The sequence below is a fragment of the Oncorhynchus masou genome, chromosome 21 (assembly GCF_036934945.1).
Source record: "Oncorhynchus masou masou isolate Uvic2021 chromosome 21, UVic_Omas_1.1, whole genome shotgun sequence".
In the NCBI taxonomy this organism is placed as follows: domain Eukaryota; kingdom Metazoa; phylum Chordata; class Actinopteri; order Salmoniformes; family Salmonidae; genus Oncorhynchus; species Oncorhynchus masou.
In genome coordinates this window covers 8353245-8371653 of record NC_088232.1, presented here as the reverse complement: position 1 = coordinate 8371653, position 18409 = coordinate 8353245, and the positions used below count along the sequence as shown (strand labels likewise).

Here is an 18409-nt window from a genome sequence, read left to right as displayed (position 1 = left end):
TTTGTAATGTAGGCCAATTAATTGTGCTAATATTATAGGCTAATTATGTTCTGTCCCACCAACTTAGCTCAGAAAAAAATTGTCCCGAGGCCAAACCTATTTGACAATCCCTGATCTAAAGGGTGTGGTGACCTAGCATCAAAGTTGGCCTTAATCACTGATACAGGGTCAGATATTATGCCATCCCCAATGACTAAAGCTAGGGTTGAAAGGTACGATAATCTGATTTTAAGCACAACTTGTACCTCAAATCTGCTGTATAGAACAAGTTGACAGATTCAAGTGCGGTCTGCCTCAGGCTGTTCATTTTAGGGACCCAGCTCGCGCTCAGTGGGGGTTGGAAACCACATTTTAATTTCCCTGCCGTGAAAAGTAATAGACCACTCCCCCCCGTTGCTCATGGGTAACGTAGTGAGACATCTTCCCCCGAAAATGCAAGGCAGCGATGACTTCGCACACGACGGCATCAGCTATTACAACATATCCTGTCAACGCGGAATATATCCGGATACCCAGAATTCCCTGTCACCTCCCTGACCCCGACTGTCTCATCCCTCTTTCCATGTATTTCTGATAGCAGTTTAAGAGGTAGGAGACAGCTAACGTAGGCAAGCCTCTTTAGAGTTTTTATTCTGACTTGGTCGGGAGATTCCTTTCTTTTCTGGCTTTGTGTTGTCTTCTCTGTCATCAGTTTCCCACTCTGCTGCTCTCTCCGAAGCCAGCCATAGTCAAACCTATAGGGTTTGAAATAGATTCATTAGTTAGGCTGATGGTACTGTATGTCTGTGTTCAGTAGGCTCCCCCCAACAACAGCAACCTCTCCCCATCTTCTACAGTAGTGTTTCCTAAACCTTTCATTGAGCACTCCCCCCAGTTCCACTTATTTGATCTATTCCAGTACCACAGCTGGTGTGGTAATTAGTTTAGTCCACTGTGCTAGAAGATAAACACATCATACACCATCGTATGCAGCTTGGCTATAATCTATATGGTCAATGTGGTGTTCTCTGATAAAATACATTTAGCGATTGCAATGATTTATTTGGTAACTATAAATATTTGTTAGTTAGTTAGCCGTGTTACTTTGTTTTGGGCCCCGTTGAGTGTATCTAGCTGGTTAGCTGCTGTATGTCCTCTTACCTCTAATAGGTTTATAAATCTGTATTCTATTTGACACTCGCGTTAATAGCAGTTGGGATATGTTGGATCATGTTCAATAGGGCACAGCGCGGCAAAATGTTTTGCAATGGAAAACGAGCATTTTTTAATTCGGAAAAGTTCAGATTGCACCTCCCCGTTTCCCTCTTATTTGTTTCCGTTTGGTGTTGAAAGAACATGACCCTGGTTTCTATCTCTCTTGTGTGCACTGGGTCATAATGTCCTGGCTTTGTCTCGGCTCTATTAGCTTTTGTAAGGGCTGCGTTCAGAAGGGCACAACGTTGCGGAACGTTCAGATGAGGATAGATTGTGTAGAAAACAACATTGGGGAACATTCTGCTAGAAATCGACGGTGTGGAATAGACGTTCCTCTGACAGCACTCCATATGAGCCGTATCCCTTCTACGTGTCATTGAATTGTCCCTTTTTCCTTCCCTAAATTGTTCTTCTCCCCCTCTTTCAGAAGTCTCTCATTCGTCTGCATATGTATTCAAACTACTGAACCCACCATTCCAATGTCTCTTTTGCTGCATATTGACGGGGACCCTGCGTCTCGACATACACACCAAAAGTCACGTTAATGTGTGTGTTTCTTTTCTCCTCGCAGGGAGCGAGTCTCACTCGTCAGATTCAGGTAACTGCAGTTCAACGTGGTCCGTCTTATCTTGACACGACACTCACATCCAATTGATCTTGCGCTATAAGCAGTGAAAAGAGATACATCATGGGTTGGCATCAAGGGGTCTAGTTGTCACGTAGAATTGTATTGTGAGATGTGTGACTGTGACCTGTAATGTGTTGTGTGTGTGTGTGTGTGTGTGTGTGTGTGTGTGTGTGTGTGTGTGTGTGTGTGTGTGTGTGTGTGTGTTCCAGATGCTTGGAGGTCACGCAGCACCGATGGCCTAAGGAACGGCGACGACATCACTTCCTCGTTGGCCGCCAAGGGCTTCCGCAGCGTCAGGCCCAACCTGCAAGACAAGAGGTCCCCCACACAGGTGAATACACACACACACACACTGTGCATTGTTGAATTTCTATACAGCATTTTAAGATGTTTAATCAGTTTAACCAGAGTTTTCACACCACACTGATTGAGTTGAGTGGCAAAGCTATCATTGTTGAATCCGTAGTATTAAAGCATTCTTTATCGGGAAGTTTATAATGTGAATAAATCCGACAGTGTTATTCCTTCATTCCTTCACCACCAGCGCCTCCAGAGAATTTCCCCTGTCAAGTTGTTCTGTTGATTCAAGTTGATAAGTTTATGTTGTTTTCCAGCGGCGATGAAGAGACTAATCAAAGATTCCTTTCTTCCCCCCAGAGGAGTGTGAGTGTGTGTCTGTGTCATTTGGGGATAATAAACGCAGCCAGGAAGCAGTCTGCTCCACCCATCTCTTCAATCTTCTAAAATGATCTCTGTTTGATTTCAGGCCACATTTTTATGATGTTGGCTTTAAAGTGGGAAATAAATCGCACCGCAACCTCATAAAATGTTTACAACGTAGAGAGAGAAAAAACCCTGAATATATATCCGGTCAAGGGTGTATTGGTCTTGTATTTTACTTTAGACTGGATTTTGTCCGTCTCATATCTTTATTTCAATCGTTCCATTGATAAACAATGTTGTTTGTTGCTGTTTTCCTTCTCTGATTCTAATTGGCTGCACAGACTGTCAATCAGGTCCCCCTCCCGCCCCCTAGGAGAGAGATCTACCCCTCCCCCGCCACAGGCGCTATCCCCCCCTTCTACAGCTCCCTCCTAGCCAAGACCCTCGGACACGGGATGCTCGCCCTCTCCAACGAGAAGGCCGTCCTCAAAGAGTCTTACACAGTCAAGAGCACGTCTTCTTACTCCCACCACCAGAGCACAACCACCACTTCTGTACCCCAACCCCAATCTGAACCAGAACTTAACCCCATCCACAGTGTCACCAACAAGGTCAAAGCCTCCACTGCTACTTCCTCCACCACCACCCAGCTTCAGGCTGCAGAGCGCAAGGTGTCCTCCCTCAGACTCACCCCCGTCACCATCCCCGATCCCCCCTCCCACCAGCCCGTCCCCCAGCCTGAGACTCTCACCACATCCCTTCCTCCCCCTAACTTTCCCCCCCGTAGAGACTCCTCCATCGGCCCCCAAAGCCATCACACAGCCTCTCTCTCCGTCCAGATGGCCCCGCGGAGCCCCAAACCATTGGGCTCCAAGGCCCCCACCCTGGAGCCCAAGGCCCCAGCCCCAGCTTCTGACCCTGGGGAGGCCAGGAAGGTGAAAGGCCCCCCTCCAGTTCCACCTCGACCGGCCGAAGCGAATGTGCTGGTACTATAACTGAGTTCCAGTTTCCTAATCAACCTCTCTCAACAGCACCACAGTGGTTTGTCAGGCACAAGCAACCAACCAGACTAACTGTGATTGTGCGTTTGTTTGTGTGTTTGTCAGGGGGTTGGCCAGATTTAGAGCACAGTGTGTTTTCTTCAGTGTCAATATCTTCAAACACTGTGATTGCACTAATCCTCTTACCCCACAATGAAGGTAACAACAGTCTGCGCACTATAATGCAGTGCGAATAAAACAGCACATCATTTTATGTCACACACAGTATCACTTCCTGCCCTGTTTGGACCATCCAACCATGCACAGCCGCATCATTAAACTCTCTCCCTCTCCCTTTCTTCCTCCTACATAACCCCCTTCCATCCTACCAGGGCTCGCCTCCTCACCCCTGCTCCCCCGACCACAGCGCCCGGCGCTCCCCTTACAACCACCACAGCGCCGACTACCTGGCGGGCCTAAAAGCCCTGTTGCCCACTCCGTACGTCCCGTCCCCATATGCCACATTGGAGCGCGGCGGGGGGGACCGAATGGACAAAATTGGCGTAGTCGGCGGTGTTAGCATTAGCATGGTTAGTGCTGGAGGAGGTATGGGGGGCAGGTCACCCTCGCTCTCCCCCGTGACAGTGTCAGCGCTCAGCCAGTATTCGTCCTCCACGGCAGGCCTCCTGGAGGAGCTCCAGATCTGCAGCCTGGACTCCCCCGGCGTGTCTCCCTCACCCTCGCCCACCCTCAGCCACATGTCGTCCACCACGGACCCCGACGAGGCGCCGCCGCTAACCTCCGCCGCTGCTGCCACTAACGTAACTATTCCCCCCCCCCCCCCACAACGTCGCTAACTACTGGCTACACCAAGGAAGCTTGAGTCCCCACCCCCCCAACCTCCAAAACTGTTCCACACCCAAACAATATCGTGTTTACAAGCTCCTCCAACTAATCCACTGACCCGTTTTGAGTGAGGCGCTCTTGTATGCCCTACCCCACTGTCCCACTGTCATAACATCACCCTTTGCACTCTTCTGATGGTTTAGTCTAACAACGTCTTGATGCGTCGTTATCCCACCTTAGCGTGTCTTTTTTGTGTGTTTCTCACATAACACAAATGTGAGGATTTGTCCAACTGTCCTTAACCTTTAGGTACAACAACTTCTTTCCTATGCCTGTTAAGTATTTTTTTTTCATTGTGGGATTTTTGATTGTGGGTCTTTCAATGTGACAAGGATTTGACACCAGCTTTTACGTGTCGTTTCTAACCAATAATGAAACACCTGATTTTTGAAGTAAGCCCATGTTGTTGACGTCCGACTACTCCACTGCTTCTTTTTTAACTAACCTGTTGTGTTTTCTCTGATGCAGCACACTTTTCCAATACTGTCTGTTGCACTCCTCTCATAACAATCACAGTCTACTCGTATAACCATTTTAGTCTTACTGGTAAAACGTATTGTTATTACAGACTAATCAATTCTCAGTACAGAGTCTTAACCAGCTGATAACATTATGTGGGTGTCTGTCCCATCAAGTTTTGACCACTATAAATGTTTCTTGTAAATGGGAGTGCACTGTTTTTACCATCCTGATTCGGATGCCCCCCCCCCCCCCTCCAGGGCCAAGCTATTCAAGTGGCAATGAATGGAGGTGCGCCCCACCCCCAGAGACCGTCCTCACCCCCGGCCTACCCCCCTCTCCCCGCCTCGTTCAGCCCAGGAGGGGTTCACGTGCAGAGTCGGAACGCAGGTGAGAGTGGGGATCCCGACCGTGTCAGCCTGGGCTAATTTATTTTCTATATTTTTTTGTACGCAGGCAACTGCCCTGCAGTTAACCACAATGCCATATTACTGAGTCTACCTTTAACAAAATAATGAACACAGAGTAAGGCTTGACGACCACGACTTAACCAAGCACTCTTACGCTAAGAACGATCCTGAACCACCATGTACGCCTCCACACACAGTGTGCCAATTGATAGCCGGTATTCAGATTTCTATGACTTTACACGTCATCAGGCTACTGTGGTGATTTGTTTCAACTCATACTTTCACTTTGTTCTGATATTGATCCCCTCACTCTTACTACCGCCCAGAAATAATGGCCCTTTTTAATGCACTTCAAAGCAGATTTTATTTGTCACATACACATGGTTAGCAGATGTTAATGCGAGTGTAGCAAAATGCTTGTGCTTCTGGTTCCGACAATGCAGTAATAACCAACAAGTAATCTAACTAACAATTCCAAAACTACTGTCTTATACACAAGTGTAAGGGGATAAAGAATATGTACATAAAGATATATGAAAGAGTGATGGTACAGAGCAGCATAGGCAAGATACAGTAGATGGTATCGAGTACAGTATATACATATGAGATGAGTATGTAAACAGTGGCATAGTTAAAGTGGCTAGTGATAAATGTATTACATAAAGATGCAGTAGATGATATAGAGTACAGTATATACGTATACATATGAGATGAATAATGTAGGGTATGTAAACATTATATTAGGTACCATTGTTTAAAGTGGCTAGTGATATATTTTACAGAATTTCCCATCAATTCCCATTATTAAAGTGGCTGGAGTTGAGTCAGTGTGTTGGCAGCAGCCACTCAATGTTAGTGGTTGCTGTTTAACAGTCTGATGGCCTTGAGATAGAAGCTGTTTTTCAGTCTCTCGGTCCCAGCTTTGATGCACCTGCACTGACCTCGCCTTCTGAATGATAGCGGGGTGAACAGGCAGTGGCTCGGGTGGTTGTTGTCCTTGATGATCTTTATGGCCTTCCTGTAACATCGGGTGGTGTAGGTGTCCTGGAGGGCAGGTAGTTTGCCCCCGGGGGATGCGTTGTGCAGACCTCACTACCCTCTGGAGAGCCTTGCGGTTGTGGGCGGAGCAGTTGCCGTACCAGGAGGTGATACAGCCCGCCAGGATGCTCTCGATTGAGCATCTGTAGAAGTTTGTGAGTGCTTTTGGTGACAAGCCGAATTTCTTCAGCCTCCTGAGGTTGACCAAGGGTCTCGAGTTTGATGACGAGCTTGGAGGGTACTATGGTGTTAAATGCCGAGCTGTAGTCGATGAACAGCATTCTCACATAGGTATTCCTCTTGTCCAGATGGGTTAGGGCAGTGTGCAGTGTGGTTGAGATTGCATCGTCTGTGGACCTATTTGGGCGGTAAGCAAATTGGAGTGGGTCTAGGGTGTCAGGTAGAGTAGAGGTGATATGGTCCTTGACTAGTCTCTCAAAGCACTTCATGATGACGGAAGTGAGTGCTACGGGGCGGTAGTCGTTTAGCTCAGTTACCTTAGCTTTCTTGGGAACAGGAACAATGGTGGCCCTCTTGAAGCATGTGGGAACAGCAGACTGGTATAGGGATTGATTGAATATGTCCGTAAACACACCAGCCAGCTGGTCTGCGCATGCTCTGAGGGCGCGGCTGGGGATGCTGTCTGGGCCTGCAGCCTTGCGAGGGTTAACACGTTTAAATGTTTTACTCACCTCGGCTGCAGTGAAGGAGAGTCCGCATGTTTCCGTTGCAGGCCGTGTCAGTGGCACTGTATTGTCCTCAAAGCGGGCAAAAAAGTGATTTAGTCTGCCTGGGAGCAAGACATCCTGGTCCGTGACTGGGCTGGTTTTCTTTTTGTAGTCCGTGATTGATTGTAGACCCTGCCACATACCTCTTGTGTCTGAGCCGTTGAATTGAGATTCTACTTTGTCTCTATACTGACGCTTAGCTTGTTTGATAGCCTTGCGGAGGGAATAGCTGCACTGTTTGTAATCGGTCATGTTTCCAGTCACCTTGTCTAGTTAGTTGATGTAATGGGGACTATTGTTGTTTGCAGAATATGATGTATTTACACCTATTAGAGGCAGAAGGGAAGTACTCGATAGGGGAACACAATGGAAAATGAATTGCTGACAAAGTGGACCTGGCAGTGGGAATATGCTTATCCGGGCATAATTCACATCGGTGTTGCACATCCCTACGTTTACTGTGATGTACCGTATACACACTGGGTGTACGAAATGTTAGGAACCGCTTTCTCTTTCCATGACACAGACTGGCCAGGTGACAGCTATGGTCCCTTATTGATGTCACTTGTTAAATTCACTTCAATCAGTATAGATGAATGGAAGGAGACAGGTTAAAGAAGGATTTTTAAGCCTTGAGGCAATCGAGACATGGATTGTGTGTGTGTGTGTCAATCAGGGGTTGAATGTGCAAGCTAACAGATGTATGTACCTTTGAACGGGGTGTGGTAGTAGGTGCCATGCGCACCGGTTTGAGTGTGTCAAGAACTGCAATGCTGCTGGGTTTTTCACTCAACAGTTTCCAGTGTGTATCAAGAATGGTCCACCACCCAAAGGACATCAAGCCAACTTGACACAACTGTGGGAAGCATTGGAGTCAACATTGGACAGCATCCCTGTGGGAACGCTTTCGCCACCTTGTATATTCCCTTCCCCCGAGGAATTGAGGCGCGCAACTTTAGGAAGGTGTTCGTAATGTTTGGCATACTCAGTGGATATCTCTAATAAACTGTTTCACCACTACTGTGAAGGGATTATCCAACATTGTAGATGAGAGGGGATGTGTGTGTGTGTGTGTGTGTGTGTGTGTGTGTGTGTGTGTGTGTGTGTGTGTGTGTGTGTGTGTGTGTGTGTGTGTGTGTGTGTGTGTGTGTGTGTGTGTGTGTGTGTGTGTGTGTGTGTGTGTTTGTGTTTTCTGGGCCAGCCCATCCAAATCACTCACATCAGTTCACCCTCCTCTCTTCCATCTTCCATCCCTCTATTCATCCCTTTTTTCCCCTCCTCTTCTCTCCCCCTGAACACACTGCACTACACACACACACCATACAGAAGGTTCAGAGTCGGTGATGTCGGGCCACACCAGCATGAGCAGCACGGTGCCCATCGCCCGCTTTTCAGAGGAGGAGAAGAGGGTGTCGGTCATCAAGGCGCCCCACTATGAGGGCATCGGCCCCGTGGATGACACGGGCATCCCCATCGCCATTCGCACGGTGAGGCGTGGACACACAGGCAGTCATACACACGACAAGACAAGTGGGGGGGGGAAACACATTTTAAGAAGGCTTAGAAAGTTCTGTTTCATTTCAGTTGGGATGGTTTTCGCTTCAGAGCAGTAAGCCTATATTTCATATCTTGTGGTTGTTGACGGTGGCTCTGTCCCACACGGCACCCTATTCCCTTTATAGTGCACCACTTTTGACCAGAATCCTATGTGGCCTGGCCAAAAGTAGTGCACTGTATAGGGAATAGGGTGCCATTTGGGATGCACACAATGTGTGTTTCATGACTCACCATTGTGTGGAGCACCTCTGGCCCTGACTAGCCTTGTCTCCTGTCTGATATGTGAGCAGGACCAAGTGGGAGGAATGCTTTTGAGATGTCAGCAGCTTTAGACCTGTTCTTCAGAGCCCTTTCTCTCTCTCGCTCTCTCTCTCTCTCTCTATGTACGCTAGCTGTAATTAGGGACTTAGTCAAAGTCCTCGCTATTGTACTACAGGGCAATGAGCAGCCTATCTCTCTCTCTGTGTGTGTGTGTGTGTGTGTGCCCACATCCAAGTGTGTCTGTGTATGTATCTCAGCCGTGTATAAGAGTGCTTCAGACACTAGTCAACACTATTGAGAGGCTGTGGATACTGGCAGAGGAGAGGGAGAGAGACCAAAACAGATAGTCAGAGAGAGAGAGACAGATGCTGTGTGGCAAATATTTATGGCCCCTCGCTGGTAACCATGGTATTAGTGGAGGTGTAGCCAAGCTTGGGCCGTCTGGGTACGTCTGTTCAAACACACACACACACTCTGGACTAGAAATAGACACTTTTCTGCCTAGTCACGTTTGCGGTGGTGGTCAATGTTATGGACTTGCCATGAGATGAACTTCCCCCGTCAGCCGATGACACATGACCGAGTGTGGGACAAGCAAAAAAAACACGTGGCTATTGACACAGACTTCTCCTTGTTCTGTCAGTCTATCGAGCCGTCTGTCCGCCCCATATGCCTGCCGACGTGTCCGTCTGTCCGTAGCCTCCATTTGATTTGTGATTTTGTTTTCCCTCTCCCCACAGACGGTGGATAGGCCGAAGGACTGGTACAAGACCATGTTCAAGCAGATCCACATGGTTCACAAAGCAGGTGGGCAGAAGTGCACTAGACTGGAGGAGACAGTACAGTGTGTCCATTGCAGTATGTACGGTCAAATCCCACTTCATTTGTCCCATGTGCCTAATACAATACCGTGAAATGCTTACTTTACGGTCTGTCTTTCCTTGCTGTTCACCAAGATTGGTCAAACACCTGGGCTGTGTGTGTGTGTGTGTGTGTGTGTGTGTGTGTGTGTGTGTGTGTGTGTGTGTGTGTATGCAAGCATCATGTGTGTACACTATATATACAAAAGTATGTGGGACAACTCTTCAAATTAGTGGATTCGGCTATTTCAGCCGCACCCGTTGCTGACAGGTGTATAGAATTGAGCACATAGCCATGCAATCTCCATAGACAAACATTGGCAGTAGAATGGCCCCATACTGAAGAGCTCGGCGACTTTCTACATGGCACCGTCATAGGATGCCACCTTTCCAACAAGTCAGTTTGTCAAATTTATGCCCTGCTAGAGCTGCCCCGGTCAACTGTAAGTGCTGTTGTTGTGAAGTGGAAACGTCTAGGAGCAACAATGTCTCAGCCGCGAAGTGGTAATCCAAACAAGCTCACAGAACGGGACCGCCGAGTGCTGAAACGCGTTTAAACAGTCTGTCCTCGGTTGCAACACTCATTAAACGAGTTCCAAACTGCCATCGGAAGCAACGGAAGAACTGTTCGTCGGGAGCTTGATGAAATGGGTTTCCGTGGCCGAGCAGCCGCACACAAGCATAAGATCACTATGCGCAATGCCAAACATCGACCGGATTGGTGTAAAGTTCTGTGGAGTGATGAATCACGTTCCACCGTCTGGCAGTCCGACGGCCGAATCTTGGTTTGGGTGATGCCAGGAGAACGCCAGGACAGCGGAGTCAATCACCACCTTCCGGAGACACCTGAAACCCCACCTCTTCAAGGAATACCTAGGATAGGATAAGTAATCCTGGACTAGAAATAATCTGGACTAGAAATAGACACTTTTCTGCCTAGTCACGTTTGCGGTGGTGGTCAATGTTATGGACTTGCCATGAGATGAACTTCCCCCGTCAGCCGATGACACATGACCGAGTGTAATCCTTCTCACCACCCCCCCCCCCCTTAATGATTTAGATGCACTATTGTAAAGTGGCTGTTCCACTGGATGTCAGAAGGTGAATTCACCAATTTGTAAGTCGCTCTGGATAAGAGCGTCTGCTAAATGACTTAAATGTAAATGTAAATGTAAATGAGAACGCTACCTGCCCCAATGCATAGTGCCAACTGAAGTTTGGTGGAGGAGGAATAACGGTCTGGGGCTGTTTCTTCATAGTTCGGGCACCTTAGTTCCAGTGAATAGAAAATCTTAACACTACAGCATATAATGACATTCTAGACGGTTCTCTACTTCCAACTTTGTGGCAAGGGCCTTTCCTGTTTCAGCATGACAATGCCCTCCTGCACAAATCGAGGTCCATACAAAAATGGTTTGTTGAGATCAGTGTGGAAGAAGTTGACTGGCTTTGAGCTCTACTCCATCGAACATTGTTGGGATTAATTGGAACGCAGACTAGACTGCGAGCCAGGCCTAGTCGCCCAACATCGGTGCCCGACTTCGCTAATGCTCTTGTGGCTGAATGGAAGCAAGTCCCCACAGCAGTGTTCCAACATCTAGTGGAAAGCCTCCCAGAAGAGTGGAGGCAGTTATAGCAGCTCCATATTAATGCCCATCATTTTTGAATGAGATGTTCGACGAGCAGGTGCCCACATATTTTTGGTCATGTAGTGTGTGTGTGGATGGACATGCATGTATTGTGTTTGTTTGTGTGTGTGTGTGTGTGTGGGGGGGGGTTTCTCTCTGTGTGCCCTTGTTGAGCCAGAGCACTACAGCTCCACAGAGCCAGAGCTAATTAGAGCGTGGAAGGGGAGAGACCGAGACGAATACAACGAGAGCAATAGAAAGAGGAAGGAGAGAGAGCGAGGGGGATTGAGTGGGAGAAGCGGTCGACGCGGTCGAACCTACAGATGCACTGCCGCGATCTCTGCTCCGCTGTGTGGGCGTCACCGAATCAAATAGTCAATACAAGGCATATTTGTTCTTAACAAACACACACACACACACACACACACACACACACACACACACACAGCTCATTGTAGTTCTCAAAGGATAACTTCAATAGTCAGCCCTTTGTTCTCCTGGGTCCTTATACGTTGATCTTCAGTATTCACCTTGCTGATAAGCTACCCAGGGAGCCTTAGTTTGCCCACTGAGGTTTTCCCTGAGGCGGGCAGAATATTTCTGCAGTGATGAAAGTAGAGAATCTGTATGTGTGCGCACAAATGGATGCAGGGGAAAGGGTACTCTCAGCAGGGTGTGTGTGTGAGCATGTTGTTCTGCTTACCTTCCGTGTTTCTACAGATGACGACTATGCCGACGCGCGCAACGCCACATACACTGTCATCGGTGACAGCGGTAAGAGTCTCGATCTCTTTTTGACGATTCAAATGTATGCCACTGGTTTGTCACGTTGTCCTGTGTTCAAACAACCGACTTGCAAGAATACTTAGTCTACGACCGCCTCCTCTCTCTTTCTCTTTTCCCTCCCCGTCCTTTCTCTCTCTCCTTCCTCGGTCTCTCTCTCCCCCGCATCCTTTTTCTCTCTCTCTCTCGTTCTCTTCTTCCTCCCCCTTTTTCTCTCTCTTCCCTCCCCGTCCTTTCTCTGTTATCTCCCCCCCCTCCCCCTAGACACACATGGTCAGTCCTCCAACCCCACCATGGCGTACCCTCCCCCCAGGACACAAACGTACCGGCCCCTGGCCAAGAGCCCGTCGGGCAGCGGAAGCCCCGGGACCTTTAGGGAGCCCTCCCCCGTGCCTCCGCCACCCCCGCCCATGCCCTCCCTCCTCCAGCTGAGGTCCAGAGACAGCGACCGGGAGCGAGACTCGCCCGACACCATGTAAGCCACACCACGGTCTGGTTTCTCTTTCGCTTGGTCCGAGACCAATGGCTAGCTAGTCTTCATCTTAGGCGTAGACTTAGGCCTAGTCTGCAATGTAGGCCTAGACATGTGCCTTGGACCCAGGCTTAGTCCTTACCTAGGTCTAGTGCCTTGACACCCTCAAACCCTTAGGGGTTACCTTAGCCCTAGAGCCTATACCTAGGCTAGTGGTGCGCCTTTGGCATCATCTTAAACTAGGTCCAAGATCACACTGATGTCTTTATTTATTTATTGCCAGGAATCAGTGGGGCCCTCCCGATAGGAAAGTGGACACTAGAAAGTACCGCGCTGAACCCCGGAGTATCTTTGAGTACGAGCCTGGGAAATCATCTGCTCTGGAGCAGGAGAGGCCGGTGAGTGCCCAAAAGCACGTCTGTCACATTTTTTTTTTTTTAATTAGCTTACATCAGGGTGTCAAACTCAATTCCTGGAGGGCCGTGTGTTTTGCTGTTTTTTTTGTTGTCATTCCCATTCAATTGGTGTCCAATTAGACTGCCGGACATAAATGAATTCATCCGACAACCAGGTGAGGGGAGTTCCTAACTAATCAACGGTCTTAACTGATCAATCAACTACAAGGGAGGAGCGAAAACCCGCTGACGCTCAGCCCTCCAGGAATTCAGTTTGACACCCCTGGCCTACATTGTCATTATCCAAGCCATTTAAAACTCCATTACCCATAATCACCCTCTACACCATCCTTGGTTCCTAATAAGTGAGTGATCTCCAACTCTCGGTCTTGGAGAACTCAATGGATGTGTAGGATTTTGTTCCTGCCCAGCGTGAATACACCCGATTCCAGATAGTAAGGTCCAGAGTGTATCAGAGATGTGTTTAGAGCTGGGTTGGAACAAAACCCTCTACACACAAAGGCTCTGTCTACAGGAACAGAGTCGGAGACCCCTGACCTCCGCTCTAGGAAGAAGCCTTTAGAGGTACTGTACCTGAACCATTAGAGGGATCAACACATTTCTATGATGTGTTCTGAAGTGGTCCAACTTACTGCTATTTTGGGCGGATATGCTTGTTAAGGTTGAGTAGGGAAGCAATTATATAATAGTTAGATTTTTAAGAAATTTTAAGAAATTTTGCACATTTCTTTACAGCCTTATTTTTAAATGGTTGAAATCATTATTTTCCACTCATCAATCTACACGAAATACCCCATAATGACAAAGCGAAAACAAGTTTTGAAACTCGAAATTGAGCTCGGGTGCATCCTGTTTCGATTGATCATCCTTGAGATGTTTCTACAACTTGATTGGAGTCCACCTGGGGGTAAATTCAAATGATTGGACATGATTTCTCTACAGTTGACAGTGCAGGTCAGAGCAAAAACCAAGCCATGAGGTTGAAGGAATTGTCCGTAGAGCTCTGAGACAGGATTGTGTTCGAGGCACAGATCTGGGGTAGGGTACCAAAACATTTCTGCAGCATTGAATGTCCCCAAGAACACAGTGGCCTCCATAATTCTTAAATAGAAGAAGTTTGAAACCGCCAAGACTATTCCTAGAGCTGGCCTCCCGGCCAAACTGAGCAATCGGGGGAGAAGGGCCTTGGTCAGGGAGGTGACCAAGAACCCGATGGTAACTCTGACAGAGTTCCTCTGTGGAGATGAGAGAACCTTCCAGAAGAACAACCATCTCTGGTCACTCCACCAATCAGGCTTTTATGGTAAAAGGCACATGACAGACGACTTGGAGTTTGCCAAAAGGCACCTAAAGGAATCTCAGACCATGAGAAACAACATTCTCTGGTCTGATGAAACCAAGATTGAACACTTTGAATGCCAAGTGTCACGTCTGGAGGACACCGAAGGGTTGGTGCCAGGTTAAGCATGGTGGTGGCAGCATCATGCTGTGGGGATGTTTTTCACTGGCAGGGACTGGGAGACTAGTCAGGGTCAAAGGAAAGATGAACTGAGCAAAGTACAGAGATCCTTGACGAAAACCTGCTCCAAAGTACTCAGGACCTCAGATAAGGGCGAAGGTTCATCTTCCAACAGGACAGCGACCCTAAGCACACAGCCAAGACAACGCAGGAGTGGCTTCGGGACAAGTCTCAATGTCCTTGATTGGCCCAGCCAGAGGCCGGACTTGAACCCAATCGAACGTTTCTGGGGAGACCTGAAAATAGCTGTGCAGTAACACTCCCCAACCAACCTGACCGAGCTTGAGAGGATTTGCAGAGACGAATGGGAGAAACTCCCCAAATACAGGTGTGCCAATCTTGTATTTCATTTTTTATTTCACCTTTATTTAACCAGGTAGGCTAGTTGAAAACAAGTTCTCATTTACAACTGCGACCTGGCCAAGATAACGCAAAGCAGTGAGACACAAACAACAACAGAGTTCCACATGGAATAAACAAAAGTACAGTCAATAACACAATAGAAGAAAGTAAATGTATAGTATGTGCAGTTGTAGTGTCATACCCAAGAAGACGCAAAGGCTGTAATGGCAGCCAAAGGTGCTTCAACAAAGTTCTGAGTAAAGTGTCTGAATAGTTATGTAAATGTCATAGTTCCATTTTTATTTTTTATTTTGAATTTGCCAAAAAATGTATTGCTTTGTCATTATGGGGTATTGTGTGTAGATTGATTAGTAAAAAACGAACAATTTAATTAATTTTACAATAAGGCTGTAACGTAACAAAATGTGGGAAAAGTCTAGGGGTCTGAAGGCTTTCCGAAGGCACTGTAGGCCTAGAAGCAAGCTTTATATTTAGATTTTCATAAATTGTACCCATTTTAATTTATTCAACAGACGGTGTTCTGTATCACTTAATCACCTTCCTGATGCTGTGAAACGAAAGCGGAGGTGTTGTGCCCAAATAAAGCAATTGTGTAGGCTCGAAGCAAAGGGAGATAATGTCTCGATGCGTTTTACAGTGGAGATCAAGTGAATGAATTGGCTGGCTGGGCTTGATATGGTACAGTGGATGCACAGGGATTTCTCAGATGGAACAGAAAGCGAGATGCCCTTTTTTTTGGCGTCAAAGGTTTACCCGTGTCGAACTGTTTGTTTAGTATGCCTTAGAACGCGTCTCAGCCAATCACAATGCTAGTTTTGACAAACCCGTTGTTGAATGTAGTTTTTGTATAATTTCTCTAGGGTTTCCTCATAAAGCAGTTCAGTGACCTTTAACAAAAATCAAAGGGGCCGCAAAGGGTTGGAATCTTCTTCACACTCCGTCTGTCTGTCACACATTGGTAAAGCTCCGCCTTATCTCAGTTCACTGGTCACGATGGCAACACCCACCCGTAGCACGCGCTCCAGCAGGTGTATCTCACTGATCATCCCTAAAGCCAACACATCATTTGGCCCACCTTTCGTTCCAGTTCTCTGCTGCCTGTGACTGGAACGAATTGCAAAAATCGCTGAAGTTGGAGACTTTTATCTCCCTCACCAACTTCAAATATCTCGTAGACGTGGGTCACCCAGCGAGGGCTGGGGCTCAGCTGAGACAGCTGGTAAAAGGCACCATGAAGTAGCCAGGGGGGCTGGTTGACCTCTGTAGACCTCTGGTGCTCTACTTTCTTCTGGGCACGGCCCACATAGAGCCGCCTCCCATTCAGCTCCTTCCTATTCATTTTATGGACCACCTAAAGGAGGTCAGATTTACTCCAATTAGACAGAGAGGTATCAGTGAGACTACACTCCCCTCCACAGTGCAGTTCACCTCTTCCTGAGCTAAAGTAGCTGATTTGCAAGTCCAATACACAATGCACTTCCAAGATCGCCAATAAAAGTGGGCAGCCTTTTCCCCCAGCAGCTCATAAACTACATTTCCCAGGAGACAGTGGGGGTGGTAAATGTCACAGCCAAGCCTGCAGTGTGCTGGGCACTGCAGTGAATCACCCCTCTGCTCCAAGGTAAACCTCAATGAGAGTGACTGAGGAATAAGCCCCAGGACTGGCGTGTAGGAGACGTTCTAGCTGTAAGTCCTTCAGGAGAGGAGGTGGGAGAGCGAGAGTTTCTGTATGTTCAGTTAAGGTGAGTTTTTGCTCCAGGTATAAGAGTGAACTTTAATATTAAGCTCAGAGTACAGAGTATTGAGCAGAGTACACGGTGAAGGTTTAAATTAGACTTTGAGAAAGAATCCAGCCAAGTAATTTATTAACAGTTAAACCAATGTTACTTTTATTTTTACCTCACTTACTCAGGGCCACGCTTAGCAGGATGAAGTGGTGTGCAACGTTTAATTCAATGGATATGGTGCTGTTTCTGAACAATCAGTCGAATGTTGTGATTGTCATTTCCCAGAGGGCGATTTTGTGATTGTCATTTCCCAGAGGGCGATTTTGTATGATGTGCTGCACAAGTTTGGATTTCAGAATGGTCATAACCATATTGATCAGGCCACCCGCCGCCACACCGACCAAACGAGAGCAAACGAACCTCGGAAAACGGTTGAAGAACGGAGCACTCTGCGTTTTGCGCTCAACCGGGGCGCGTTCAGCAGGACCTAACATTTTGGAATGTTCTAATAGGAATATGCTTTGTAGAGCAAACATGACTCTCTGACATGTAGAATAAGGAATCACGTTGGCTCTGTTCATGGGATTTCTATCTGAAACGTTTGATCACGTTCGGCCACTGAATGTGGCCCCAGTGTGCCAAAATGAACCAGAGTTGTGTCGGGCTTTATGACAGGAAGATATTGCCCTCTGCTGTAGTAGTTTAAACATTACAACACTTTTTTTATGCTCTGGTTTGGTGTTTTATAGTGAGCGACTGGTGAGGAGAGCGTGTGTGTTGTCACACACTAAATCAAATGTATTTATATAGCCCTTCGTACATCCGCTGATATCTCAAAGTGCTGTACAGAAACCCAGCCTAAAACCCCCAAACAGCAAGCAATGCAGGTGTAGAAGCGCGGTGGCTAGGAAAAACTCCCTAGAAAGGCCAGAACCTAGGAAGAAACCGAGAGAGGAACCAGGCTATGAGGAGTGGCCAGTCCTCTTCTGGCTGTGCCGGTTGGAGATTATAACAACGTGGCCAAGATGTTCAAATGCTCATAAATGACCAGCATGGTCAAATAGTAATAATCACAGTAGTTGTCGAGGGTGCAGCAAGTCAGCAGTTGGCTTTTCATAGCCGATCATTAAGAGTATCTCTACCACTCCTGCTGTCTCTAGAGAGTTGAAAACAGCAGGTCTGGGACAGGTAGCACGTCCGGTGAACAGGTCAGGATTCCATAGCGCAGGCAGACAGTTGAAACTGGAGCAGCAGCATGGCCAGGTGGATGGGGACAGCAAGAAGTCATCATGCCAGGTAGTCCTGAGGCATGTTCCTAGGGCTCAGGTCCTCCGAGATAATTAGAGAGAGCATACTTAAATTCACACAGGACAAGACAGGAGAAGTACCCCAGATATAACAAACTGACCCTAGCCCCCCGACACAAACTACTGCAGCATAAATACTGGAGGCTGAAACAGGAGGGGTCAGGAGACACTGTGGCCCTATCCGATGATACCCCCAGACAGGGCCAAACGGGAAGGATATAACCTCACCTCACTTTGCCAAAGCACAGCCCCCACACCACTACAGGGATATCTTCAACCACCAACTTACCATCCTGAGACAAGGCCGAATATAGCCCACAAAGATCTCCGCCACGGCACAACCCAAGGGGGGGGCGCCAACCCAGACAGGAAGATCACATCAGTGACTCAACCCACTCAAGTGACGCACCCCTCCTAGGGATGGCATGAAAGAGCACCAGTAAAACAGTGACTCAGCCCCTGTAATAGGGTGAGAGGCAGAGAATCCCAGTGAAAAGAGGGGAACCGGCC

The 18409-nt window shown here is 47.7% G+C and overlaps 1 protein-coding gene across 1 annotated transcript in view; it reads left to right on the top strand.

Moving 5' to 3' along the window:
- The window catches only part of LOC135508574 (sorbin and SH3 domain-containing protein 2-like), a 55534-nt gene that overhangs the window by 12673 nt on the left and 24452 nt on the right, over positions 1–18409 (top strand). The window contains exons 5-14 of the mRNA XM_064928848.1: positions 1766–1792; positions 2032–2153; positions 2827–3471; positions 3858–4286; positions 5091–5220; positions 8333–8493; positions 9565–9631; positions 12033–12086; positions 12360–12570; positions 12851–12965. Coding sequence (XP_064784920.1) covers positions 1766–1792; positions 2032–2153; positions 2827–3471; positions 3858–4286; positions 5091–5220; positions 8333–8493; positions 9565–9631; positions 12033–12086; positions 12360–12570; positions 12851–12965 — 1961 coding nt within the window. The remainder of the gene's footprint in view (positions 1–1765; positions 1793–2031; positions 2154–2826; positions 3472–3857; positions 4287–5090; positions 5221–8332; positions 8494–9564; positions 9632–12032; positions 12087–12359; positions 12571–12850; positions 12966–18409) is intronic.